This window comes from Pseudophryne corroboree, chromosome 4 (genome assembly GCF_028390025.1).
Source record: "Pseudophryne corroboree isolate aPseCor3 chromosome 4, aPseCor3.hap2, whole genome shotgun sequence".
NCBI classification, from domain to species: Eukaryota; Metazoa; Chordata; class Amphibia; order Anura; family Myobatrachidae; genus Pseudophryne; species Pseudophryne corroboree.
Genome location: NC_086447.1, coordinates 95,444,630 through 95,472,385, shown reverse-complemented (window position 1 = coordinate 95,472,385; position 27,756 = coordinate 95,444,630). Strand labels below are relative to the sequence as shown.

At 42.9% G+C, this 27,756-nt stretch overlaps 1 protein-coding gene across 7 annotated transcripts in view; it reads left to right on the top strand.

The window, feature by feature from the left end:
• Window positions 1-15,118, top strand: part of KLHL29 (kelch like family member 29) — a 1,368,521-nt gene extending 1,353,403 nt beyond the window's left edge. For all 7 annotated transcript variants that reach the window (XM_063915305.1, XM_063915307.1, XM_063915304.1 and 4 more), the window contains 2 exons: window positions 2,985-3,129; window positions 9,604-15,118. In XM_063915305.1, coding sequence (XP_063771375.1) covers window positions 2,985-3,129; window positions 9,604-9,787 — 329 coding nt within the window. In that variant the 3' untranslated portion in view covers window positions 9,788-15,118. The remainder of the gene's footprint in view (window positions 1-2,984; window positions 3,130-9,603) is intronic.
• The last annotated feature ends 12,638 nt before the right edge of the window (window positions 15,119-27,756 follow it).

The window sequence follows — 27,756 nt, the reverse complement described above, 5'->3', positions numbered from 1 at the left end:
ACAATAACACTCGCCTCTAGTCTCCAAACGTTTAAACGTTCCCTGAAAACTCACCTCTTCAGACAAGCCTATCAAATTCCAGACCCACCCACATAACCTTCAGTGCTTCCCTATCCAGTTACATCCTCTCTGTACAGTCCACATAACCTCACATGTTTTGTCTTTCTTTACTCTCACACCCTCCTGACACTTGGCCAACATTACGGGGTGGTCATATCATACAACCCATTAAGAACCTAGCAATCTGGTGACCATTATACAATAGATAGCATCTATCCTTGTGTATCAATGCTTATTTCCCTATAGATTGTAAGCTTGCGAGCAGGGCCTTCCTACCTCTATGTCTGTCTGTTTTTACCCAGTTTTGTTCTATTACTGTTGTTCTAATTGTAAAGCGCAACGGAATATGCTGCGCTGTATAAGAAACTGTTAATAAATAAATATGTTCTTAGTAGGCACTGCGAATGTGTGTGCGCTATGTAAGTAACTGTTAATAAATAAACTTAATAAATAAATAAATTGGGTCTTCTCCTTCAAAGAAGTTGCTTACTGTAGTTACTTCTATTAGTGCAATAAAATGACGTGTTCCTTACAGGGAATAAGTTATTTGTAAGCGTTAATTAGGCAGGAGTCCCGGCATCACAGTATGCAGGCAAAGACTATAGTGTCTATTAAGCAGCATTCTCTGTGTCGGGGTCAGCAAAAATAGGCCAAGTGGGAATATTTTTAAATTATTATGCAGTCATATGTTTGATCAGCTCTCAGTAACCTTAATAGGGGAAACAAAATCTAACAGTCTCCTCATGGTGACATTTAGCGGATGTCTGCCGTCAGCAAAACTGAACCAGAGCACACATCTCAGCGCTGACAGAAAATGACCGCATCAAGTCAGGTCGTCTGAAATAAGGCAATGCGGAAGATTACTGAAGTAGAACTTTTTGAGTGCTTTACTAATTGTTGTCCCCAGGATCTAATTTGCAAGATTGCGACTCCGACGATTACTCATTGTAAACCACCAGTGTATTTTTTGGTTGTGGGCTTAGGCAATGAAAGTGCAGCTCTCAGAGGTCCCTGGGTCCTTCATAGGGTTATAATGACCGAAATTACATGTGGGGCCACTAGGACAATTTTTCCAGGGCCGCTTTTTGTTCCCAATCCGCCCCTGGGTAGGTGATTCTGGACACATATTAATTCCACAGTTTTCTGTGGCTGGCTGACTTCAAGACTCCATTTCACCTGGTTTTAATCAGCCACAGAACCTGTGTCCAGAATTAAAGGGATGAGGTGATAACCCTAACTAAGGGATAGATGTATTAAGCCTGGAGAAGTGATAAAGCAGTGATAAGTGCAAGGTGATAACACACCAGCCAATCAGCTCCAATATGTAAATTGACAGGAGCTGATTGGCTGGTGCATTATCACCTTCCACTTATCACTGCTTTATCACTTCTCCAGGCTTATTACATCTACCCATTGTCCCTGTCCTAAAAGGTTCATTAATCTGGATACATCTACATAAGCTAAGCAGCATAAAGATGTTACAAGGACGTGTTGCTTTACATTTTCTTGTCACAACAATTTGACCCGCCACTCACATAAAAGGGTCATGGGTGTTGAAAATTAAGTTTGGGGGCTCTATGAGAACTGCTAGTTAGGGTTTGGTGATTGATCATCCGCCATGTCACAAAACCAAAAAATTGGAGTTAGACGTTGACTGAAATGATGGAAACGCATTGGGTCATATGGCGAATTAAATGTCTGGGTAATGAGTCATTAAGACTAGTTTCTGTATGGCGTAATAGCTGCTTACTTTAACTAAACACTACAAAATGTGCGCTAGGAAAATAGGGCGCTTTATAATGAGATCTTGTAAATCAGGTCTATCTGTACTTAGACATAGATAATAGGGCTGAGCTTTTATTCCGGAGCCGCGGACTTCAGAGGAAAGGCACTTTGTGCACTATTACAGGATGAGAAGGGAGTATGTCACAGATCACAGCCACTGTGTACCGTGGAATCAGGGACAGATGAAATTTAAATGTGTGAAAAATAGAGGAGCGGGAAGCGTGGGGGTGAATTACAAATCCTCATTTCTGCCTTTCTCTCTGTAACACTGTGCATCAGAAATACACTGCCTGGAGAGAATCTGAAGCTGCTCCCAGCTCTGTTCTGCCTGACCCCGGCAAAATAATGTACCATGAAAGGGAAATTCTCCCAAGACTTGCTTCGTCTTTCTTTTTCATCAGTGGCGGGGTCCATTTATAGAGCAGTTGTACTGTGCAGGATGTTCGGAGTGTGCGACTTCTTCTATACGAGGGGTGATTGCTTATTGATGTCTAGGAGATTGTCTATTAGAATATTATTAGGCATGGAGCTAGTTTGGGCGCATACAATGTGATCTCAGGTCAGACTTTGATCTTTTCCACAAAATGAGACATTTCAGTTAATTGGCGAAAAAACATGATGGACCCTATTCAGACGTGGCGGGAGGTGCCATTGCTGCTGATAACTTAGAAGCCGCAATGATAGCGCTGTATGGTGTTGCAGTAGGGGGCGTGTGATATAAGGACATGCCTCTTGCTTGCAGTAGTGATCCGTGCTGTGATCTAAAATGCAGCGTCAGATTACCTGCGATGCCATTGGCCGGCTGCGTTACACATGGGGTCGCAAAAGCCGACCGCCACAGCTCCTACAAACAGGCCAGGAGATATCCGTACTCTGACAGAGGTCCTGATCTCGGCACTCCCCCTAAACTGCAGTATCGCGTCTACATTTTGGGAACTGGAGGCCGTCGCTGCCACTCCCCACCCTCCAATCGGTAGCAGACTGTCAATCACAGCCGTAGTGCGTCCAACAATGCAGAACCTGTAATATTTATATATATATATATATATATATATATATATATATATATACATATTTTACGTATAGGTTTATTTTGTTTGTTCACCAACTGCTTTTCTCTTCTTCCTTTAATCTCACAGATAACAAGTATGCCCCGGCAGTCACTCTGAACGGCTTCATCTTCATCCTCGGAGGAGCTTACGCCAGAGCGACTACGATCTACGATCCTGAGAAGGGGAACATAAAGGCGGGGCCCAACATGAATCACTCCAGGCAGTTCTGCGGGTGAGTAACACATACAGAAGCGAGAGGGTTGGTTCTGAGTGGGACGGATATCTGCACACGGACACAAATGGTGGGTTCTTGCATACGTTGTGCACATATGTGTCCAGGTGTGAAAGGATTTGGCCCTGTGTGATCCGCTTAATGGTAATAGGAAAAGAAAGAGTCTCTTATGTGTGCAGCTTTACTCAATGAGGGATTCAAACCAGCTTTTGTCTACAGATGAGCCTTCATCAGGTGAGGGAAAATGGCTGTTCTCTAGGTCCTGGCCACCTGGTCTTTGAATTTGTCTGTCAGATATTTTTTCTCTTGATATTTTACAGTGTGTTCTGTACAGCCCTACAGACAACCAATCAGATTCTATCTATTATCTTCTAGAAGCAGCTAGATACAGTGCATCCGGAAAGTATTCACAGCGCTTCACTTTTCCACATTTTGTTATGTTACAGCATTATTCCAAAATGGAATAAATTATTTTTTTCCTTCACAGTTCTACACAGAATACCACATAATGACAACATTAAAAAAGTTTTTTTTAGATTTTTGCAAATGTATTAAAAACAACAACTTAGAAATCACATGTACATAAATATTCACAGCCTTTGCTCAATACTTTGTTGATGCACCTTCCTCTGACAGCAATTACAGCCTCAAGTCTTTTTGCACACCTCTCTTTGAGCAGTTTTGCCCATTCCTCTTTGCAGCGCCTCTCAAGTTCCATCAGGTTGGATGGGAAGTGTAGGTGCACAGCCATTTTCAGATCTCTCCAGCGATGTTCAATCGGATTCAAGTCTGGGCTCTGGCTGTACCACTCAAGGACATTCACAGTGCTTGGGGTCGTTGTCCTGCTGAAAGATAAACCGTCTCCCCAGTCTGAGGTCAAGAGCGCTCTGGAGCAGGTTTTCATCCAGGATGTCTCTGTACATTGCTGCATTAATCTTTCCCTCTATCCTGACTAGTCTCCCAGTTCCTGCTGCTGAAAAACATCCCCACAGCATGATGCTGCCAGCACCATGCTTCACTGTAGGGATAATATTGGCCTGATGATGAGCTGTGCTTGGTTTCCTTCAAACATGACGCCTGGCATTCATGCCAAAGAGTTCAATCTTTGTCTCATCAGACCAGAGAATTTTGTTTCTCATGGTCTGAGAGTCCTTCAGGTGCATTTTGGCAAACTCTAGACGGGCTGCCATGTGCTTTTTTTCCATCTGGCCACTCTACCATACAGGCCTGATTGGTGGATTGCTGCAAAGATGGTTGTCCTTCTGGAAGGTTCTCTTCTCTCCACAGAGGAATGCTGTAGCTCTGACAGAGTGACCATCGGGTTCTTGGTCACCTCCCTGACTAGGGCCCTTCTCCTCCGATCGCTCAGCTTAGACTCTAGGAAGAGTCCTGGTGGTTCCGAACTTCTTCCATTTACGGATTATGGCGGCCACTGTGCTCATTGGGACCTTCAAAGCAGCAGATATTTATCTGCACTTTTCCCCAGATTTTTGCCTCGAGACAATTCTGTCTCGGAGGTCTACAGACAATTCCTTTGACTTAATGCTTGGTTTGTGCTCATACATGCACTATCAAGTGTGGGACCTTATATAGACAGGTGTGTGCCTTTTTATATCATGTCCAATCAACTTAATTTACCGCAGGTGGACTTCAATTAAGCTGTAGGAACATCTCAAGGATGATCAGTGGAAACATGATGCACCTGAGCTCAATTCTGAGCCTCATGGCAAAGGCTGGGAATACTTATGTACATGTGATTTCTTAGTTTTTTATTTTTAATAAATTTGCAAAAATCACAAAAAAAACTTTATTTAACGTTGTCATTATGGGGTATTGTGTGTAGAATTTTGAGGGAAAAAATGAATTTATTCCATTCTGGAATAAGGCTTTAACATAACAAAATGTAGAAAAAGTGAAGCGCTGTGAATACTTTCTGGATGCACTGTAAATGTTAAGTAGAATCTGATCGGTTTCTATGAGCAACATCACCAGTTCTGACAAAAACTCCCACCTTCGTAAATGTACCCCTTTGACTCATAATAATCTTCTTTTTATACATGGAAAGACTGCAATGTAGTATACAAAACCGCAGATATGCATCACCGAGAAATACAGTCTATTCATACTCCAGGAAGTTATATTCACTCACAAACAAAGCTTACCGCTCAATTCTCTCAGTAACTGACTCAACCTGGCAACTCTACCCTGAACAAACATGGCGCACACCTCAGACCTATCTCTCTGATTGGCCAAGCGCTCCAGGTTGCCGTAGTGTTCTGCCCTGTCCGATTGGCCAGCTCTTTCCCTGCTCTGTACTTGTAACTGTAATTACTAAGGGGTCATCAATCTCCCTGACTGGCAGACTCCATCTGCTACTGTATATCACGGTGCCAGCTGCATGCCAATTCACAGCTGTTCTCATGATAATTTACAAGACAGTGTTTTCTCTCAATATTTATCTTCTTATTCTTTTCCTACTAAGTGTGGGAGAGGTAAGATAAATGGAAGGCGCCTCGCTTCCTGATCTCATATCTGAAAGTGTTATGTTACCAGAGCGTTGGGGCCTGCTGGGGAGCGGGATGTGTTTGCATGTCATGGGTCCTTGTCAGACATGTGCAAATGATTGTCAGCGAGGACCCCTGTGATTCCTCCAACTCCAGCACACCTCATTGTAGGTGATAATGTATACTGTATGCCGCGTTCACTGCTACAGATTCCCAGCATGCATTGCGCTGATAGCAGATTGGCAGACACATTTATCTTCTACCGGATGAATTAGAAACTCTCGTTAGCAAACTATTGTTCTCCTGACTGCACAGTGCTGAGCAGATATTTCCAGGTTCTGGACAGCAAGAGCAACGGGTGTACAGCTATATTAACGCAGCACTGCCCAACAAGTTGGAAACACTTACTGGTCCCCAACTGTACTGCACCTTTCTGTCTGTCTGCTTATTTCCCTATAGCTAGACTATGTTTGTCTCATGGTTTGTTTATTTATGAACCTATGCTTATATAGTGTCTACGTATTACGGAGAGCCTTGCACAAGGGAATATTTACTCAGTAACATCAGTACCTGCCCTGGGTGATTATAGCCCCTACCACAGACACGCACCGCAGGGTTAATTTCATGAGTGGCCAATCAGCCTTTTGTGGGAGGAAACTGGAGCAACTCTAAAGAAACATGGAGAGAACATAAAAACTCTGCACCAGATGTAATCAAACACATGACTCCGGTGCAGCCAGATAAATATTGCCAACTACTGTGCAACAGTACGGCCAATAACTTTGTTTTACAGTACATCTGTTTAATATCTCTCTCTAATCTATCTATCTATCTATCTATCTATCTATCTATCTATCTATCACCACCCTGTGCAACAATCCCTGTAGCCCATTTGCCACCATAAACCCATTCCTCTAAGCTTGCACCACCTGTCCCTCTTCTCTCACTGCTATGACTTTGCTACCTACTTTAGAGGTAATTTCAACCCAATCAACCCCCCACGCACACACACACACTGCCACCACCCCCTCCTCCACTCATTTAGCCGCACTCAGTATAGTCTCATGTCATAGAGCCCCTATTCATATTTGTACGCAAATACAATGTTTGGAGGTCTGCGTATGTGCAGAGTGGGTCTTGCGGTATCACTCGCAGCCCCCCTGTCAGCCGCAGCAAAATTGAGATACTGAGGCTTTTGGGGGGCTGAGCGGAGGAAGCACTTGGCCCCGTTCTTCAAAATAGGGGATTGTTCACTGGTGTAACTAGAAATTTTTCTCCACCAAGCCAAAATATGTGTTCCCGATCCCCCCCAATTGCCATTAGGAAAGCAAAGAATTTGCGGGGCAAAAAAGGGGCGTGACCTCGCAGGAAAAGACTACCTTATATCCCAATTTTGCAACCTGCAACCTTATTGTAATGCCCATTACATATATGCCACACACCATATATGCCTGTTATACATGATGCCATGCACCACAATGCCCCTGAGACATTATACCATAGAAACATAGAATTTGTCGGTAGATAAGAACCACTTGGCCCATCTAGTCTGCCCCCTTTTTTTTTTTTTTTACATTATTTTTATCTCTAACCTTATTTGATCCTTATTTCTTTGTAAGGATATCCTTATGTCTATCCCATAGAAGTTTAAATTGCTCTACTGTCTTAGCCTCTACCACCTCTGATGGGAGGCTATTCCACTTGTGCACTACCCTTTCTGTGAAATAATTTTTCCGCAAATTTCCCCTGAACCTCCCCCCCTCCAGCTTCAGTGCATGTCCTCGTGTCCTATTGCTTCTCTTCATTTGGAGAATGTTTCCCTCCTGGACTTTGTTAAAACCCTTGATATATTTGAAAGTTTCTATCATGTTCCCCCTTTCCCTTCTCTGCTCCAAACTATACATATTGAGATTTCTTAGTCTTTCTGGGTATGTTTTGTGATGTAGGCCATGCACCATTTTAGTTGCCCTCCTTTGTACAGTTTCTAATGTATTAATATCCTTTTGAAGATATGGCCTCCAGAACTGAATACAGTATTCTAGATGAGGCTGTACCAATGACCTATACAGTGGCATTATTACTTCTTTCTTTCTGCTGCTGATTCCTCTCCCAATGCAGCCAAGCATCTGACTAGCCTTCCTCATTGCCTTGTTACATTGCTTACCTGCCTTTAAGTCATCTGAAATAGTGACTCCTAGATCCCTTTCCTCCTCAGTAGTTTCCAGTATAGTGCCATTAATACCATATTTAGCTTTAGGATTTTTGAGACCCAAGTGCATGATTTTGCATTTTTTGGTATTAAACTGTAATTGCCAGACTCTTGACCATTCCTCTAGTCTACCTAGATCCTCAATCATTTGTTTTACCCCACCTGGTGTGTCTACCCTGTTGCATACCTTTGTGTCATCTGCAAAAAGGCATGCTTTACCTTTAATGCCATTTGCAATGTCACCAATAAAGATATTAAAAAGCACTGGTCCAAGTACAGATCCCTGGGGTACTCCACTGGTACCACATACCGCAATGCCGTGATAAAGTATACTACACACCGTAATGCCTGTGAAACATTATGCCACACACCGCAATGCCCGTTATGCATTATGCCACACACTAGTGTCCATGATACATTATGCCATACACCGCAATGCCCGTTATACATTATGCCACACGCTGCAATGTCCATGATACATTATGCCACACACCGCAAGGCCCATTACAAATTATGCCCCACAGTAAGGCTTCTAATTACTTTTAAATTACCTGCTCGTTGCCAGGGGTTTTATGCTCTTGGTTCCATGCTTGTTGCCAGGGCTTTTCATGCTCTGGGTGTCATGCTCGTTGCGAGGGGGTAATGCTTGTTGTCAGGGGTTTCATGCGCTGGGTGTCATGCTCGTTGCCAGGGATTTCATGCGCTGGATGTCATGATCGTTGCCAAGGTGTAATGCCTTTTGCCAGAGGTTTCAAGTGCTGGGTGTTTACTGCTTGTTGCCAAGGGGTAATGCTTGTTGCCAGGGGTTTGATGCGCTGGCTGTGTAATGCTCATTGCCAAGGGGTTTCCTGCTCATTGCCAATGGGTAATGCTTGTTGCCAGGAGTTTCATGCGCTGGGTGTGTAATGCTCGTTGCCAAGAGGTAATGCTTATTGCCAGGTGTATGCGTTCCCAGGTCCCGGCACTTCCCGGTTCTGTCAGACGCTAGAGGTCAAGTATGACCACTAGCATCTGTCTCCTCGATGACAGTGGCCATTTTGGGAGGGACATTTAGCAGATTGACATGCGGACGGCTAGTCTGCATGTCAATCTGCCTGAAGCAACAGCGGCGCCCCCGCAGCCCTGCGCCTTCAAGCCTCTGCAGTGGCTGCGGGGGTCGTAGTTACGCCACTGAGCGTGTTGCCCCTGGTTTGAAGGCATGACAGGTCCAGGGTCTATGTCATACGATGCAGACTTACTGGACCTGAGTGTCCGGATCCGACGGCCAGGCTGAGTAAGTTTCAGCTTGTGCAGGCTGACCACTGCCTAAAACCATTGCGAATCGCAACGATGTCCAATTTCTCCTCTTTTCTCTCTACGTGTCCTCAACCCAGTTCTTTCCCATCTCTTCTTCCTTTCCCCTAGTGCTTGCTAGCATGTTACTCACCTCTCCAAACTCTCCAGCTATGTTTTCCTGTTTGTCTTCATACTCTCATCCCTCCTAGTCTAATGAAGCCTTCTTAGAAGCTTGCCATCCCATATCTCTGCTTCTCAGTACTTCCAAACTGCTAGAACAACTTGTCTACAGCTTACTGGACCATTTATGGGGTTCTTATACTGTATGCCATGTAAAAAAAATGTTACTAGACTTTAATATTTTTCACAATATGTATAAATAAAATTGTATCGCATTGCGTTTAAGTAAGCTGCGCAGTTTAGTGTACACGCCCGTGACCAGTATAAGAACGGCCGAACACTCACACCAACTCTCTCTCATTACAGCGCCGTGGTCCTGGATGGGAAGATATACGCGACAGGTGGCATCGTCAGCAGCGAAGGCCCCGCACTTGGAAATATGGAATTTTACGACCCCAAATCAAACACATGGACATTATTACCCAACATGCCTTGCCCCCTCTTCCGCCATGGGTGTGTAGTGATAAAGAAATACATTCAAAGTGCTTGACAAAACAAAGAGAAGAAGAACAAAAAAAAACTTTATCCCCATCTGGAGGTGTTTTATTTTCTATTTTTTTTTTTTTGTTTGGTTTGAACCCTTTCCATGGCGGGTGTGCCAGATACTCATTTATTTCTCTTATTCTGCAGCGTTTGCTTTTTTCTTTTTAACCATTACAAGAAAAACACAGAACATTTTTTTATTTGTTTTTGTTTTTTGCTTTTTACTGCAGGTTTTTGAATAAACTCTACATTGAATGTAGAAGATCATCCTCACCTTTGGGTGATGCCGGAGCATTGGGCTCTGAAATATGTATAATATGTAAGCTAACGAAGCAAATGTGTCACTAGGTGGCGATGTGGCACTTGCTGTCACCCTAGGTGCAATAGATTCCCATATTTTTACATGGGTTCAAGGAAATAGGGTTGGGAGGGGGGTGGCTCTGTATTTTAGTTATAGGTGTGAGGCTGGGAATTTTTTTTTTCTTTTTTTTTTTAGAAGACTGTTCGGTATAGTACGGATAAGCATCTCATCCTAGGAAATTTTAAAAGAGGGTGTTCTTTTTGGGATGGCTTTCGCTTATTCATTCTGAACAGGGAGTGTGGTGTCAGCCGCACACAATGAAAAAAAAACAGTTTGTCAAAACAAAGGGGTATATTTAGTAACCCATGGGAGCCATCAGATGTCTCATTTCATTTTCAAAATTACCCACTGCTCATTGTTATTAAGTAAGTGCGCTGAAAAATCTATTTATATATACAGAGGGTTCTTGGTGCTAGGTATGCTTATTTTGCACCTGTTGCTGTTGAACTGCGTCTCCCAGCATTCCCTACCAACCAAAACGCACGCAGAAAGAGACTTGAAAAGCACTTTGGGAGTTGTCGTTTAACAATAGATGGAAAGCAACAGCCCAGTAACTGGATAGACATGAGAAGGACAAATTATTTGCATGTACAAAAGAATCATAATTTACCTCATTCTTATATAGGATTCATCAGGTCTGCCATCTTTTAGTGAGGCAGTGAAGATTGGTTTATTGGCTAATGTGTACAGCTTGGTGCAGTGCACAGCCTGTGTACTGTAGTGTAACCCGTAGCAACCAGTTGGATATTAGCCTTAACTGGTGTAGTGCAAACTGGTGAGTCATCTGATTGGATGATATAAGTCACAGCATAATTGTGTTACTTCATCAGCCAATCAGTGTCACTAGGCCTGATGACATCACAATACTCCCCATCACCTTTTGCTATGACGCAGAATGCTCCATCATGTAATGGGAGGCAGGACGCGATGATGCAAACTGTGGCATCACACCCACCTCACTTGTCTTTCAGACCTCACCTCTATGATATCAAAGGTCGCAAAAATTAGATGAGCATGATTTGCAGGAATGCACGCTATCAGTTCATTATAAACTTGTGACATCCCTGAGGTGCACAATTCACTGGGTCCAAGTGAATGATAGGCTGCATTCTAATAAAGACTCAAAGCGCATCACACCATTGGACAGGATGTGGCAGCCATCTTGGACGCACACAGTTGCTGTTCCATGTTATCATTCCCTTCATTAAACATTGATTCATCTCACAAAATGGCAGCTTCTCTGATGTGTCAGAGCGGTTTGTGCCTCTAAGCCTTGCTGACTAGCTGTCCATATTATATATATATTATTACAAGCCATATAAATGATAACTGTTATCAACAGTAACAAAAAGCTGTTTTCCAGACACTTAATGTCCACTTGTTATACTGTAAATTGTTATGACAAACTGTTTTCCTTTTTCTTTAACAATTGAAGAATTATAGATAAATTTAATGGATAGACCTCAGAATTTACCGTAAACTATTAGTCTTCCTGCAGGTCTTAATAAAATGACATTTTCTGCTACTGTATTAGTAAATTATATCAAAACAACAAAAAAAACAAATACGACATATATAATATATTTATAATTAAAAAAATGTTTCATATCAAAGTGAATTTTTGGAGGATTTAACAGACGGGCTTAAGTGTGTTCAACGACAATTACAGATGTTGCCACCGGATATGGGGCGTGTTTTATTTTGCTCTATGAGGTCTGAAATGGTTTCTCCTCGGACATACAGCTGTTTTGTGCTGGCGTTCAATTCAGATACTAGACATAAAGTGAAGGGACAAATGGATTGCATTCCTTATTACTGGTCGGGGTTAGGCCTGTATATTTGTTAAGGGCAGCAATATAATATTTTGACTAAAAGATTGGTGTACAAATTCTATTTCCAAATACCATTACCAAATACCATTCACATACTTCTCAACAGTCCTGATTTTTGTGTGGCAAGTCTTGCGTAGCCATAGCGAAAAGGGGCGTGGCTGACCAGATCAGGGCGTGGCCTATACCCACACTGGAATGTCAGGAATTATGTATCTGGTTTATTTCAGAGTTCTTAAGTTCTACCAGATATACTTTCCCCAAAATGTTAATGTGTCAGCAAATTGCAAATTAATCATTTGCCTCGTCAAAACGTATGACAACAATTTCTAGTGACAATTTTTTACATTTTTTTTTCATTTTTATTTTGATTTTTTAGAGACCTTTACAATATATTACATTGCTTATAATCATCCTGCATATTTTTGAATAGCATTGGGAACTTGAAATGAAGGTCGGTAGTAAATTAGTAAATAATTATCATGTACTATTATACATAGGTGGGTGAAGATTTCTTTTAATTATTCAGTTCAATAATTTGTTTGCAATGATGGACCTACTATGCCCTCAATAATGTTACATATTAAGATTTTTGTTTCTTGTAAAACGAATTACTATTTTCTGTTCTACAAGTATGTTGAATATATGATTTGGAAACTTGTATAATAATATTGCCTTGGTTTATGCTGTTGAGAAACGCCTACCTTAATTCACCCTCAAGTGATAAATATCAGTAATCACAGAATGTGCAAATCTGCTCTGTATCTCGTCACAAGAGGACTTTGATGCAAATGTTCCTGTATAATTCACTACCTGGTTAGGGTTTATCAGAGGCTGACGGTAATGGTTCCCATGCAGGGAAATACTGTACCACACCTAACTTGCAATAACATAATTTTATTTACTAGAAACACTGAAACTTATTTGTACTTTAGGAAAACACATTTTCATGTACACATAAAAATCTCCCTATCACAATCTCAAATTCAAAAATGTGTTCCTATAAAACAATAGAACCCAAAACCATTGTTCATTTCACTTAAAAAAAAAAAAAAAAGATAAAAAATTGTGGTTGATTAGCTTTTTTTAATAGCTCCCCAATCAAACCACTGGGGGCAGATAAGCACTGACCATTTGATTGGTTGAGAAAAGCTTTGGCCATCGATTAGAGTAGGTCCATCACCTATAGACATTGGAGGCGGCCATTTTGTGGGTTAAACCAACATTCATGAGAAACACAGCCCACTAGCTCACATTAATATACATGTCTGAAAATAAATACATACAGTATATTCAGCTTAACTACATTACAGAAAACAACAGATAGCTCGCCGCACGTTTTCGGACCCACCAAAGGCACAAGTGGAGGATGATTACAGAGTGAGCAGAGGATGCAACCGAGGCTGCAACTACTGCTGTGGACGCCCATACGGCTGCTATGGGGCCTGGAGCTGTGTGGAGGCCTACTGAGGAGTGGGAGATATGCATTGCAGAGCCCTCCCCCCAAAATAAATTTCCTGGGGGTACAGTGCTATTTACTCCCCTGGTTGCAGACCATGAGTATTTTTTTTATTAAAATTAAGATTGGAAGTCTGACTAAGGCTAATCAGCTTAGTCTAATAAAGTCTGGCAGCCAAGAGCATCCCACTGATATACTCAGTCACCGTGGGCCTTCTGTCAAGTCTGAGTCTGAATATTATTATAATAGAGACATGAATCACTTCTCTGAAGCTTCCCTGCCGATGTGTATCTTCAGGAAATGATTACTGTGTATCTGTCGCTATGCACAGTGATGTCAGCCATTTTGTGGGTTGTCATCGCTATGCACAGCGGTAGCCATCTTGTGGGCTGTCGCTAGGCACAGTAGATGTAGTCATCTTGTGTGCTGTCGCTATGCACAGTGGTAGCCATCTTGTGCTCTATCTCTATTCACAGTGGAGGCAGCCATCTTATGTGCTGTAACTATAGGGATCATTCAGATGGGGTTGTTATTGTGCTATCACGCACAAAGTACCAATGTTTGGTACTTTGCGCAACACCTATTCTGCATGTGCGCGAATGAGTCCTGCAGCACCGAAAGCAACCCGGCATCAAATTGTCAGTGATCGACAGTCTGATGCCATTTTGGGGGCTGCTGTGGGCTCCATTTGGTAAAACGCAGGTGTGTTGCTGCCATTTAGGGGGAGGAAAGAGATCAGGGATCTCGGTCCTTGGACAGAGGTTTCCTGGCCTCTGCGACATGTGGCTTGCATGGCACCATGGGTGCTGCAAGCTGCTTGATGGTGGGTGCTTTGATCCAATTCTGTGTCCTAGGAAGCAGCTTGAATCCCGACTGCAGCAGGAGGCGTCTGCTTGTAATAGATGCCTCCTGCTGCATTACCATACAGCTCCCCTTCCTCATTCCAGAAAGCAGTAGTGATAGCAACTCCAACCACATCTGAAAACCCCCCAATGTTCAATGGAGGTAGCCATTTTGTTGGCTGACTGTTGCTATGCACAGTGGAGGCAGCCATTTTGTGGGCTGACATGCTATGCACAATAGAGGCAGCCATCTTGTGGACTGAACAAATATTCATAAGATTATAGCCTATCAGTTTACCTGAATCCAGTGCCTCGTGATGTCAGTTAGGCCACAAGAATATTAGTCAGAATTGTATTAATGATGTCATAAATAGATGGGTTTTTGTTTTGGCTCACATGATGACATACCTTACTAGTCATTAGGTATAGGTGACTGCTCTACATTAGGAGAGATTCTCAACCTGTAGTTCTGAATGGGATTTATCATTATGCGTTTTTCTCTGAATATTTTTTTCTTTAAAAAAAAAGCACAATTCTCTTATATATCTTCTGTGTCCTACCAAGGGGTGACTTTACCACCAGGAGTATGAGCTTCAATCTGCCTGGTGCAATTTCTCAAGTGGGTGTGTCTCTTACCTCCAAAGGAGGTGCTAGCATACATGAATGGACTCGCGCACACAATTCCAGTCAGCATCACGCATTTATTCACACTGAAGCAACTCTATTTCTGTGAATAATATATTAAAAAAAAAAGAAAAAACAGGGTTATCTGTAATGGTACTGTACATAGTTTACGTTACTGGTTAAGATCTTGTTATATTATAATAAATATATTTATAGATCTAGACTGATGTCTCGTTTGTCCTTTTCATTTATTTGGGGTGGTTTGTGTTGTCTGATGCAATCTGTGTAAATTAGGTTGTAATCTGTCCCCTCCAATACATGTATGTATTTTTTGCACGCAGGGTAAATACCGGCGGCTTTTGCATGTAGCCCACAAATGCTGGACAGCTTTATTTTTATGCTGCAATTTGCATCTGAGTTTGGACGCGCAGCTCCCAAATGTATCTCTTTCTGCACATCTGCCCCACCTGCAGTGCGACATGGTGTTACCCAGGTGCACAGTGACTTGTTGTTTTATTCCTATATTATAATAAATTAGCAAATTACCATGAAAATCTATGTAATTATGATAATTTACCATGGCAGTTCAATGCCTTTTTGCATAACAGTATAGCGGCATTTGTAGCTATTTTTTACATGGGTTGTCCACTATTGAATCATGTGCTCTCGGTAGCTGGCGATATTCATGTAGCTCTTTCCTGGAGAGCAGCACTGTCAGGCCAACACGCATTCTGAAGAAAGTGAACTGCAATACCGTGTCCCTAGCTCTCTGTCTAGTGCTGTCAGTCACTTTGCCTAATCCACAATGCAAGTTAGTTAGCTATTGGTAAGACCCATTCTGTGGACTAAAGATAATATGAACGTAGTTTACCAATAAATGACATACAAATATAACAAACATTAAGGGGGATATCCAATTATCCCCGTTAAAACATCGGGTCCGAAAAACGGCCATTTTCGGCCGTTTATCGGACTTTATTTCCGATGTTTCACCGATTTTTTTTTTTACAGCCTATCCTATTAAATCGGGTGTAAAAAAAAATCTTTTCTCCCGAAAACACACAGGTTCAGTGAAATCTGTGTGTTTTCGGGTGAAACAGCCCCGTTTTCGGCCGAAAATGGGTCTGTTTCCGGGGATTCTGCGAAACAAAATCCCCGATAAGCCGGCGCGTGCCGCTTCTTATCGGGGTTAATTAGATAGCCCCCGGCGGGACAATTAGCCCCGGTAAAAAAACGGGGCTAATTGGATGTCCCCCTAAATCGTGAAAGAGTATTAGCGCTGAAATGTGTGATGACACCAATCTGTACAGAATCTTGAGGTCTGGATAAATAATTCACAAGTGGCAAAAGTATTTGAGAGAAATTAAACAAACATGACACACAATAAAAAAAACAATACAGAAAGCACCAGAAAACTGTTAGAGCTATTGTTACTTAATATTATTGCTATATATTATCGCAGTACTGTTATGACAGTGGTTCCCAAACTTTCTTGAATCACTGTGCCCTAGAATATCACGATATTTTTTCACGGCACCCTTTCTCTTTAAAAAAAAAAGCAAAAATCAATACATTAAGTAAATTATGTTACATTCAGTTATGGCTTGGACCACCAACCGATGGCACCCGGTTTGGGAACCACCTTTTTATGGTATGAGGTAGATACAAATACCACGTAGATTAATTGAATGTAGCAAAAAGAGTAAGTAGGTGTATAATTGTTTTCCATATTCTGCTGCTCACTGTGTGTCAAGGACAGTGAACAGTGAGTGAGAGATAGGTACTCACAACTATCCTAAGAAAAGTAGAGAGACTGTAGTACGTTGACCTTTTCAGTTCTACTTTCGGCTGTTTGCATGAAGGCATTGAAGAGTTAATGAGATATTTAGTAGGACTCTTTATACTGCAGTTGGAAGAAAGTGAGTATGTACAGATGTAGCCATGCTCATTTTCCTGCGATGTGGCATGTTGTACTACGGCTTGCTGCATGGCGTGTCAGACTGCAACTATTTACAGCTGGCGATCACTTCATTAATTCCTCTGGAGCGATTTCCGGCTGCAAATAGTCGCAGCCTGGCATGCCATGCAGCATACTGCATCGCAGCAAATATGAGCATGGCTACATCTGTATGTTAGGGTTGTGAAATCCGATTTATTTATTTTTTACCAATGCGGAATAAAAGTGTTGACCTGCAATATAAAAAAACTATTTGCACATTTTGTTAGCCTATTTATGCATCATTTTGTATTCACATAGGGATATCAGTTCACGTCAGTGACTGCAAGTTTCTGAACGGAAGGGAGGAGATGAGCCGCTTGAGGTATCCTTTACTCTGACTTGACTGGATTCATTTAAATCATAGTGGCAACCATAGAGGCCTATACAGTGTATCCAGAAAGTATTCACAGCGCTTCACTTTTTCGACATTTTGTTATATTACAGCCTTATTCCAATATGGAATAAATTCATTTTTTCCCCTCAAAATTCTACATATAATAGCCCATAATGACAACGTAAAAAAAAGTTTTTGTGAGATTTTTGCAAATTTATTGAAATGAAAAAACGAAGAAATCACATAATTATTCACAGCCTTTGCTCAATACTTTGTTGATGCACCTTTGGCAGCAATTACAGCCTCAAGTCTTTTTGAAGATGATGCCACAAGCTTGGCACACCCATCTTTGGGCAGTTTCACCCATTCCTCTTTGCAGCACCTCTCAAGCTCCATCAGGTTGGATGGGAAGCGTCGGTGCACAGCCATTTTCAGATCTCTCCAGAGATGTTCAATCGGATTCAAGTCTGGGCTCTGGCTGGGCCACTCAAGGACGTTCACAGAGTTGTCCTGAAGCCTCTTCTTTGATATCTTGGCTGTGTGCTTAGGATCGTTGTCCTGCTGAAAGATGAACCGTCGCCCCAGTCTGAGGTCAAGAGCGCTCTGGATCAAGTTTTTATCCAGGATGTCTCTGTACATTGCTGCATTCATCTTTCCCTCTATCCTGACTAGTCTCCCAGTTCCTGCTGCTGAGAAACATCCCCACAGCATAATGCTGCCACCACCATGCTTCACTGTAGGGATGGTATTGGCCTGGTGATGAGCGGTGCCTGGTTTCCTCCAAACATGATGCCTGGCATTCACGCCAAAGAGTTCAATCTTCGTCTTATCAGACCAGAGAATTTTGTTTCTCATGCTCTGAGAATCCTTCAGGTGCATTTTGGCAAACTCCAGGCTTGCTGCCATGTGCTTTTTACTAAGGAGTGGCTTCCTTCTGGCCACTCTACCATACAGGCCTGATTGGTGGATTGCTGCAGAGATGGTTGTCTTCTGGAAGGTTCTCCTCTCTCCACAGAGGAAAGAAGTAGCTCTGACAGAGTGACCATCGGGTTCTTGGTCACCTCCCTGACTAGGGCCCTTCTCCCCCGATCTCTCAGTTTAGATGGCCGGCCAGCTCTAGGAATAGTCCTGGTGGTTCCAAACTTCTTCCATTTACAGATAATGGAGGCCACTGTGCTCATTGGGACCTTAAAAGCAGCAGATACTTTTCTGTACCCTTCCCCAGATTTGTGTCTCGAGACAATCCTGTCTCGGAGGTCTACAGACAATTCCTTTGACTTCATACTTGGTTTGTGCTCAGACATGCACTGTCAAGTGTGGAACCTTATATAGACAGGTGTGTGCCTTTCTATATCATGTCCAATCAACTGAATTTACCACAAGTGGACTTCAATTAAGCTGTAGGAACATCTCAAGGATGATCAGTGGAAACAGGTTGCACCTGAGCTCAATTTTGAGCTTCATGGCAAAGGCTGTGAATACTTATGTAGATGTGATTTGTTAGATTTTATTTTTAATGAATTTTCAAAAATCTTATTTTTTTTAAATGTCACTACCTTGACCACCGTGATATCATGCTGAACCCTAATAGGGCACCTTTTGTAACATCAGAGTACAGTGATGCTTGAAAATATGACTTAAGGTGCATACACACTATGCTATATTACAAACAATATCGATATCGCTCATTATTGACCTCCGTTGTCAGCTGTGCATGCAGCGCAATTTGGACTTATTATCCAAAACTGCATGTGCAGGACGCCACAGCATGATGTGACTGAACGATGTCGTTCAATTTGTACGCACTATATCGGCCGCCCGGGAGTCAAGGGAAAACACTATGCGTATCGCGTAATGTGTACCCACCGTTACTATATAAGAGAACTGTGCCAAAGGGGGTAATTCAGACCTGATTGCTAGGGTGCATTTTTTGCATCCCTGCGATCAGGTAGTCGCCACCTACAGGTGGAGGGTATTGTGTGTGTGCAGGTGTGCGATCGCTTGTGCTGGAGAGCTGCACAAACAGCAGTTTGTGCAGTCTCTGCACAGCCCAGGACTTACTCTGCGGCTGCGATGATCGGGGCTGGAGCCGACGTCAGAAATCCTCCCACAAAACGCCGGGTCCCTCCTGCGTTTTTCCAGATATTCCCTAGAAACAGTTAGTTTCCGCCAACAAACGCCCTCTTCCTGTCAATCTCCTTGCAATCGCCGGTGCGTGCGGAATTTTCACACCATCCCGTCGCTGTAGTCAATGCATGCGCAGTGCAAACCTGATCGCAGCCTGTGAGAAAACGCACAGCAGCGATCAGGACTGAATCGGCCCCATAGTGTTAATGTGTCCAATGCACCATGACTGCTGGCTTTTGCCGTTTGAGCCCAGGATTGTTGAAATATTTTTATGTTGTTCCCATTTCACAGATAATAACTTTTTTTCTCTTTCATCCAATAGGGGACACTGGAACAGCATATACAGTAGGGGTGTGAAGCTTGCAACCGGAGGTGTGGCACAATCTAAAATTAAACATTGTCTGCACAGCCGGCTCCTCCCTCTTCACGCCCCTCAACCCTCAGTTTGAAAAATTGTGCTTGGAGGAAGCACATAGGAGCTATTGCTCCACAATATATATATATATATATATATATATATATATACAGGTGAACACATCCGGCACTCAATTTGACAGAATAAATGCCTGGGTGCCCTCCTAGAAGTCATACAGAAGCATATCCTTCCCCACCTGTGGCTCAGGTGTATGCGGCAAAGGAAACGAGGCGGCACTCCAAGGTCTTTGTTAAAGATTATATTCAAATCATAGTGCAAACAGGGCAAACGTGTTCATGGCAATAAAAAGACATGGCAGGCTTATGACGTTTCAAGGCATCAAGCCTTTTCCTCAGGTAAGAATACCCATGTACAGTGAGAGCAAAAAAAATAGTGAAAGAACCAAAACCAGAACGTGAAACACTCACCTTTTAAGCAGTGTGCAGAAGCAGGTGTTCCCGGCGTCTGTGTCCAGGACTTCCGGGTACATCACAGGGGCGGCGCATAGCTGACGTGTCCGTTGCCAAGCAACGGTTGCGCTGACAGGCGCCGGGGAAACGCGACAGTGAACTGTGAACAGATAGAAGCCTGTGAAATCAGGCATGCAGAAGACATGCGTATGACACCCAAAGACGGGCGACTGATGTGTAAAAAGTGCAAAGAATTAAGAACATAGAGATTAAAAGTTACTTATAGTCAGCTGAAGAGTGACCAATGTGTAAAAACAGAGCCCAAAGCATTACCATAGCAATATAGAGCAATAAACCAAACGACATATGATCAGATGGACTCATAAACTAGATATTATTTAGAAGTATATGGTATATTGGTGGGCTGAACATAGTTGCTGGGTTTAAATTGGATCCCAAATGGTTACATTACATCAAAAGAAGAGAAGAGAGAGGTAGGACCAGCAGGAAACAAGAGGGGAAGGGGTAGGGGGGGGGGGGGGGGAGGGGAGGGAGGGGGGGTAGGAAGGGGGGAAGAGGGAAGGGGAAGAAACAAAAAATTAAAACTGGAGCAGAAACGCTCAATATAATGGCAGGTATTAGAGAAATACATTCCAAGTGAATTTTTCATTCAATCCATTGGGTGACAATGTATCAAGTAAGAAGACCCATTTGGATTCACATCTAGATAGTGCAGTGTGTCGATCGCCACCTCTCACTGGGCTCGGGATATGATCGATGATCTTATATCGTAAACTGGATAGTGGATGGCCCTTTTGTTTGAAGTGGCGTGCTACCGGTTGGTCTACCGGTTTGCCGTCGAGAGATGCTTTGATGGCCGATCGATGTAACGCCATCCTATCCCTGAGGTTTCTGATGGTCTGTCCCACATACAGTAAGCCACATGGGCAGATGATGATTTGCACTATGATTTGAATACAATCTTTAACAAAGACCTTGGAGTGCCGCCTCGTTTCCTTTGCAGCATACACCTGAGTCACAGGTGGGGAAGGATATGCTTATATATATATATATATATATATATATAAAGAGTCCAACGTGCGGCACTCAGCTATCAAGAAAAAAACACTGGAAACCAGTAGCGTATAACAACGTTTCAGTGCCCGCAAGCACTATCGTCAGGTGTATAAAGCATAAACAAACAAGTTACATACCTTTTATACATAACCACCCGTGAACACTGCCACGCCGGGAGTCCCAACGGCTCCTCCTCCTTTCCGGCTGCGGCTGATGACATCATCAAAAAGTGATTCCCATCACCATAGAAACATATAAACAAGTAGCAGCAGTTCTAAAAGGTGTAATAGTTGTAATGATAAATACCACCGGTCTTTTTTCACCAATCGTTACTATTACTACTTTATAATTAAGAATAGTTATACCCTCAGAAGCAACTATAGCTCATGTATTCATTTAATCCACGTGGAGATAGTACATCTAACCGATGTATCCACTCAACCTCCCTCTGAATTAATAGTCGATTACGATCTCCCCCTCTCACAGGTTTCTTAACCCAGTCAATCATACGATATCTGATACTGGACACGCTATGTTTAAATTCTGCAAAATGACGAGCAACTGGTTGCTCTGATTTTTTATCACTATTTAATGCGGCCCTAATCGCCGACCGATACATCGCCATATGGTCCTTAAATCTCCCCTGGGTCTTACCTATATAGGAAAGACCACATGGGCAGATTATTTGGTAAATAACATAGCTGGAATTACATGTTAGATGATGATGAAATAGGATTTTTTTTCCGGTATGAGGATGGTAAAAGGAATCCCCTGAAATTAAAAGGCTGCAGGTGGTACACCCACATCTGAAGCACCCCAAACCTTTCTTAGAAAGAAAGTGTGAGGGTCCAGCATTTTCACACTTGCTGATGTCTGCACGTACTAGGAGGTCCCTAAGGTTTTGTCCACGTGTATAACACGGCATAGGATTTACATTCTGAAATGGCAATTGTTGGTCTGATTTTATTACATGCCAATGTTTTTTGATTACTGTGCTTACCTCACTGGATTGTGTATTAAACTGAGTATTTATGGGCATGCGTTCATTCTGTGCCTTCACCTCAACTTTTTGTAACAGTGTGTTGCGATTTATTTGCAACACTCGCTCTTTAGTATGAGCAAGTAGATTCTTAGAATACCCTCTAGCACATAACTTCTCAATTAACAAGTCAATCTGTTTAATAGCCATACCCCTATCAGAATTGATCCTCCAAATTCGTAGCATTTGTGAATACGGAAGGGAATTTTTTAGTTTTACCGGGTGACAGCTATTATATTGTAATAATGTATTCCTGTCTGTCACCTTCACATGTACCGAGGTTTTAAATTGATTACCAATCAATTTGATGTCTACATCCAGATAATCTATAAATTCCTGGTTCATGCGAAAAGTGAATTTAATTGGACCTTCGGGGGGGGGGGGGGGGGGGGATATAGCGACCAATGGTGTCTTAAAATATTTCAATAAAAGTGGATCTAGAAGAAATATGTACTATATCTATAAAATAATAACTAACCAGATCTATAAGAGGTTAATTTATTAATACATTAAAACAGACAGTGATTAAACAACTTGACTAAAATTTGAGCAGCAAAAATTCTTAAAAAGTGGGATAAAAGCAACAGACACAATGCAATATAATACCAGTTAAAAATGTATGTTAAAATATGTAAAACAATTTTAACTTAACTTGGTATGAGGTCACTGCCAGGTAGCCCAGCGCGTTTCGTCATTCAGACTTCATCAAGGGGTAAATGTAAAGTGAGACCAGACTTCTATTTATACCAGTAATACTGTCATAGTAATTATGACATCACTTCCTGTTACTCAGGCATGATGTTGTAAAGTGGATAAGGAACTTCTATTTATACTTATACAATGACTTCATTTAATAGTATATATAAACATTAAACTGTATATGTTGTTTAGAAACAGGTTTGGTGCTGGAGAGCTTTAAAAAACTCCCATATAGACACATCTTCATCAGATAAGAATAATTGTTGTTCGACACTGAACATAAAAATGTTCGCTATTGCCCGGGGCTACGGCAGAGCCCATAGAGCAGCCGCTCAATTGTATATAATATTTCTTGTCAAACAAAAAATAATTCTTTTTGAGGGTAAACTCTAAAAGAGTCAAACAAAATTCCACAAATGACAGATCATAAAACCCACTATCTATTAAGAAACATTTTACAGCCTGTAAACAGATGTTATGGGGTATAACCGTATACAAGCTGACCACATCTGCACTAATCATCCAAGAACCCTCCGGAATCTCGTGCAGTGTGGCCACCTTGTTCAGAAACATAGTTGTGTCCAGAAGAAAATTCTTATGTCGTTGCACCAACGGCTGAAGAATTGAGTCCAAATAGGTGGATACCGGCTGTGACAAAGATCCTCTTGCCGAGACAATAGGACGTCCCGGTGGAGCGGTTACCCCCTTGTGTATCTTGGGGAGTGTGTATAAAAGTGGGGCTATGGGGTACTTCGGTAATAGTGCATCAGCCAATTTTTGCTCTATAATGCCATCTTGTACCGATGTTGTCAAAATTAACCCCAGTTCCTTTTGGAACATATCAACTGGGTCCCCAAGTAATTCTTTATAGGTCTCCCCATCATTTAGCTGACGTAAAATTTCCTTGCGGTAATCTTGAAGGTCCTGTAGGACGATCGCCCCGCCTTTGTCTGCCGGTCGTATAATTAAATTAGAGTTCTTAGAGAGGGTTTGTATGGCTCTCCTTTCATCCGGAGTTAAATTGGGATGTATCTCTTTCGGCCGTACTGTCACACTTTGAACTTCTTTATCTACTAGACGCATAAATGTCTTAAGACTGGAGTTGTTAGTATTTGGATCGAATGTCGACTTTGGGATAATCTTCCTTAGTTGTTCAGGAATAGGGTTTGCTGAAACAGCTACCTCTGGCTTTGTAGATTTATTGAAGAATTCTTTAATTTTTAATTTTCTAAATAATTGATGTTTTTCTTGTTGCCACTTGAAGTCGTCAAAATAGGAAGTTGGAATATAGGAGAGGCCTTTACTTAATAAAGAACGTTCTGATTGAGACAAATCATAAGAAGATAAATTCAGTATTATTTCTTCCTTGATACCGGCGGTTTCTTTGCTGGGTCGGATCCTTTTATTTTGGCCCCCCCTCCTGGTTGTTTTCCGTTTTTTGCTAAGAATTTTGCCCGGGTTTGCGCACCCGAAGGGGCTGATCCAGAAGTTGTCGGTTCTGAATCACTGTTAGTACTACTGTTCTCCTGTGAAGAAAAACCAGATCTCCCTGTTCTCTGAGGTCGACGAAAAAATGGACGTCTGTTAGTATTACCCCTATCTCCTGATGTCCATTGATACACTGTATGTAATTCATAATCCTGTTGAACTTTAGAATATTTTTCTTTTTTGAACTTCAATAATTCCCGTCTATATGTAGCCACTTGAGTCTCTAATTTAGCCATCCAGTCTCCATTTGGATCCGTACTCAGCCTCGATACATGTTGCGTTTCAAATGATTTGATCTTTTCCTGCAATAAACCTTGTTCCTTCTTAGCAAATTCTATAATTAATAGCATTAGATCAAACGAGCATCGGTTCATTATACCTATCCATTTCCTACAGAACTGGGGGTCCTGTCTACCCACTGTGGGGCCATTTCTCATGCGTAAACCCCTTGGTATAATTTTTGCTCTATAATGATCACTTAAGGAAATGGCATGAAAATGATAGTCAATTTCTTTCCTTTTCATTTTCCATAATTCTTTGTAAAGGATATCACCCATTGCTGATTTAGGTCGTGCGTTCAAACATTGTGTCTCTAGGATTATCTCTGCCTCCGCATCTGAGAATCCAAAGGTATCACTTCCAGAAAAAAGTGCTGGGTTAAAAGGATAGTCAGCTTCAATATCTCCCCCCTCTGCCATGCTGGATTAAATGGGGGCTGGTATGTCAATTGGATATAAATTTATCCGGTCACAAGTTCTAGCAATCAGACACTGTTACAGTTCAAATAACGGTAGTCACGTGTTTAAACTACCTGGGCTTAAAGAACCCGCTGCCACCAACCATTCCGTGATTAGTGAAAAGTAAAAACAAATGGATAAATTAGTAACCAGATTTCTCTGACGTCCTAGTGGATGCTGGGACTCCGTCAGGACCATGGGGATTAGCGGCTCCGCAGGAGACAGGGCACAAAAATAAAAGCTTTAGGACTAGGTGGTGTGCACTGGCTCCTCCCCCTATGACCCTCCTCCAAGCCTCAGTTAGGTTTTTGTGCCCGTCCGAGCAGGGTGCAATCTAGGTGGCTCTCCTAAAGAGCTGCTTAGAAAAAGTTATTAGGTTTTTTATTTTCAGTGAGTCCTGCTGGCAACAGGCTCACTGCAACGAGGGACTTAGGGGAGAAGAAGTGAACTCACCTGCGTGCAGGATGGATTGGCTTCTTAGGCTACTGGACACCATTAGCTCCAGAGGGATCGAACACAGGCCCAGCCATGGAGTCCGGTCCCGGAGCCGCGCCGCCGACCCCCTTGCAGATGCCGAAAAGTGAAGAGGTCCAGAAACCGGCGGCAGAAGACTTTTCAGTCTTCATGAGGTAGCGCACAGCACTGCAGCTGTGCGCCATTGTTGTCAGCACACTTCACACCAGCGGTCACTGAGGGTGCAGGGCGCTGGGGGGGGGGGCGCCCTGGGCAGCAATGATAATACCTTGTTCTGGCTAAAAATACATCACATATAGCCCCTGGGGCTATATGGATGTATTTAACCCCTGCCAGGTCTCACAAACACCGGGAGAAGAGCCCGCCGAAATAGGGGGCGGGGCCTATCTCCTCAGCACACAGCGCCATTTTCCTGCACAGCTCCGCTGCGAGGAAGGCTCCCAGGACTCTCCCCTGCACTGCACTACAGAAACAGGGTAAAAAAACAGAGAGGGGGGGCACTTTTTTGGCGATATTGATATATTAAGCTGCTATAAAGGAAACAACACTTCTGTAGGGTTGTTCCTATATATTTATAGCGCTTGGGTGTGTGCTGGCAAACTCTCCCTCTGTCTCCCCAAAGGGCTAGTGGGGTCCTGTCTTCGATAAGAGCATTCCCTGTGTGTCTGCTGTGTGTCGGTACGTGTGTGTCGACATGTATGAGGACGATGTTGGTGTGGAGGCGGAGCAATTGCCGGTAATGGTGATGTCACCCCCTAGGGAGTCGACACCGGAATGGATGGCTTTGTTTATGGAATTACGTGATAATGTCAGCACGTTACAAAAATCAGTTGACGACATGAGACGGCCGGCAAACCAGTTAGTACCTGTCCAGGCGTCTCAGACACCGTCAGGGGCTGTAAAACGCCCTTTACCTCAATCGGTCGACACAGACCCAGACACGGACACCGAATCTAGTGTCGACGGTGAAGAAACAAACGTATTTTCCAGTAGGGCCACACGTTATATGATCACGGCAATGAATGAGGCTTTGCATATCTCTGATACTGCAAGTACCACAAAAAGGGGTATTATGTGGGGTCTGAAAAAACTACCTGTAGTTTTTCCTGAATCAGAGGAATTGAATGAAGTGTGTGATGAAGCGTGGGTTAACCCCGATAGAAAACTGCTAATTTCAAAGAAGTTATTGGCATTATATCCTTTCCCGCCAGAGGTTAGGGCGCGCTGGGAAACACCCCCTAGGGTGGATAAGGCACTCACACGCTTATCAAAACAAGTGGCGTTACCGTCTCCTGAAACGGCCGCCCTCAAGGATCCAGCTGATAGGAGGCTGGAAACTACCCTGAAAAGTATATACACTCATACTGGTGTTATACTGCGACCAGCCATCGCCTCAGCATGGATGTGCAGTGCTGGGGTGGTTTGGTCGGATTCCCTGACTGAAAATATTGATACCCTGGATAGGGACAGTATTTTATTGACTATAGAGCAATTAAAGGATGCTTTTCTTTATATGCGAGATGCTCAGAGGGATATTTGCACTCTGGCATCGAGAGTAAGTGCGATGTCCATATCTGCCAGAAGAAGTTTATGGACGCGACAGTGGTCAGGTGATGCGGATTCCAAACGGCATATGGAAGTATTGCCGTATAAAGGGGAGGAATTATTTGGGGTCGGTCTATCGGATTTGGTGGCCACGGCAACAGCCGGGAAATCCACCTTTTTACCTCAGGTCCCCTCCCAACAGAAAAAGACACCGTCTTTTCAGCCGCAGTCCTTTCGTTCCTATAAGAACAAGCGGGCAAAAGGACAGTCATATCTGCCCCGAGGCAAAGGAAAGGGTAAGAGAGTGCACCAAGCAGCTCCCTCCCAGGAGCAGAAGCCCTCCCCGGCTTCTGCAAAGCCCTCAGCATGACGTTGGGGCTTTACAAGCGGACTCGGGCGGTGGGGGGTCGACTCAAGAATTTCAGCGCACAGTGGGCTCACTCACAGGTGGACCCCTGGATCCTGCAGGTAGTATCTCAGGGTTACAGGTTGGAATTCGAGAAGTCTCCCCCTCGCC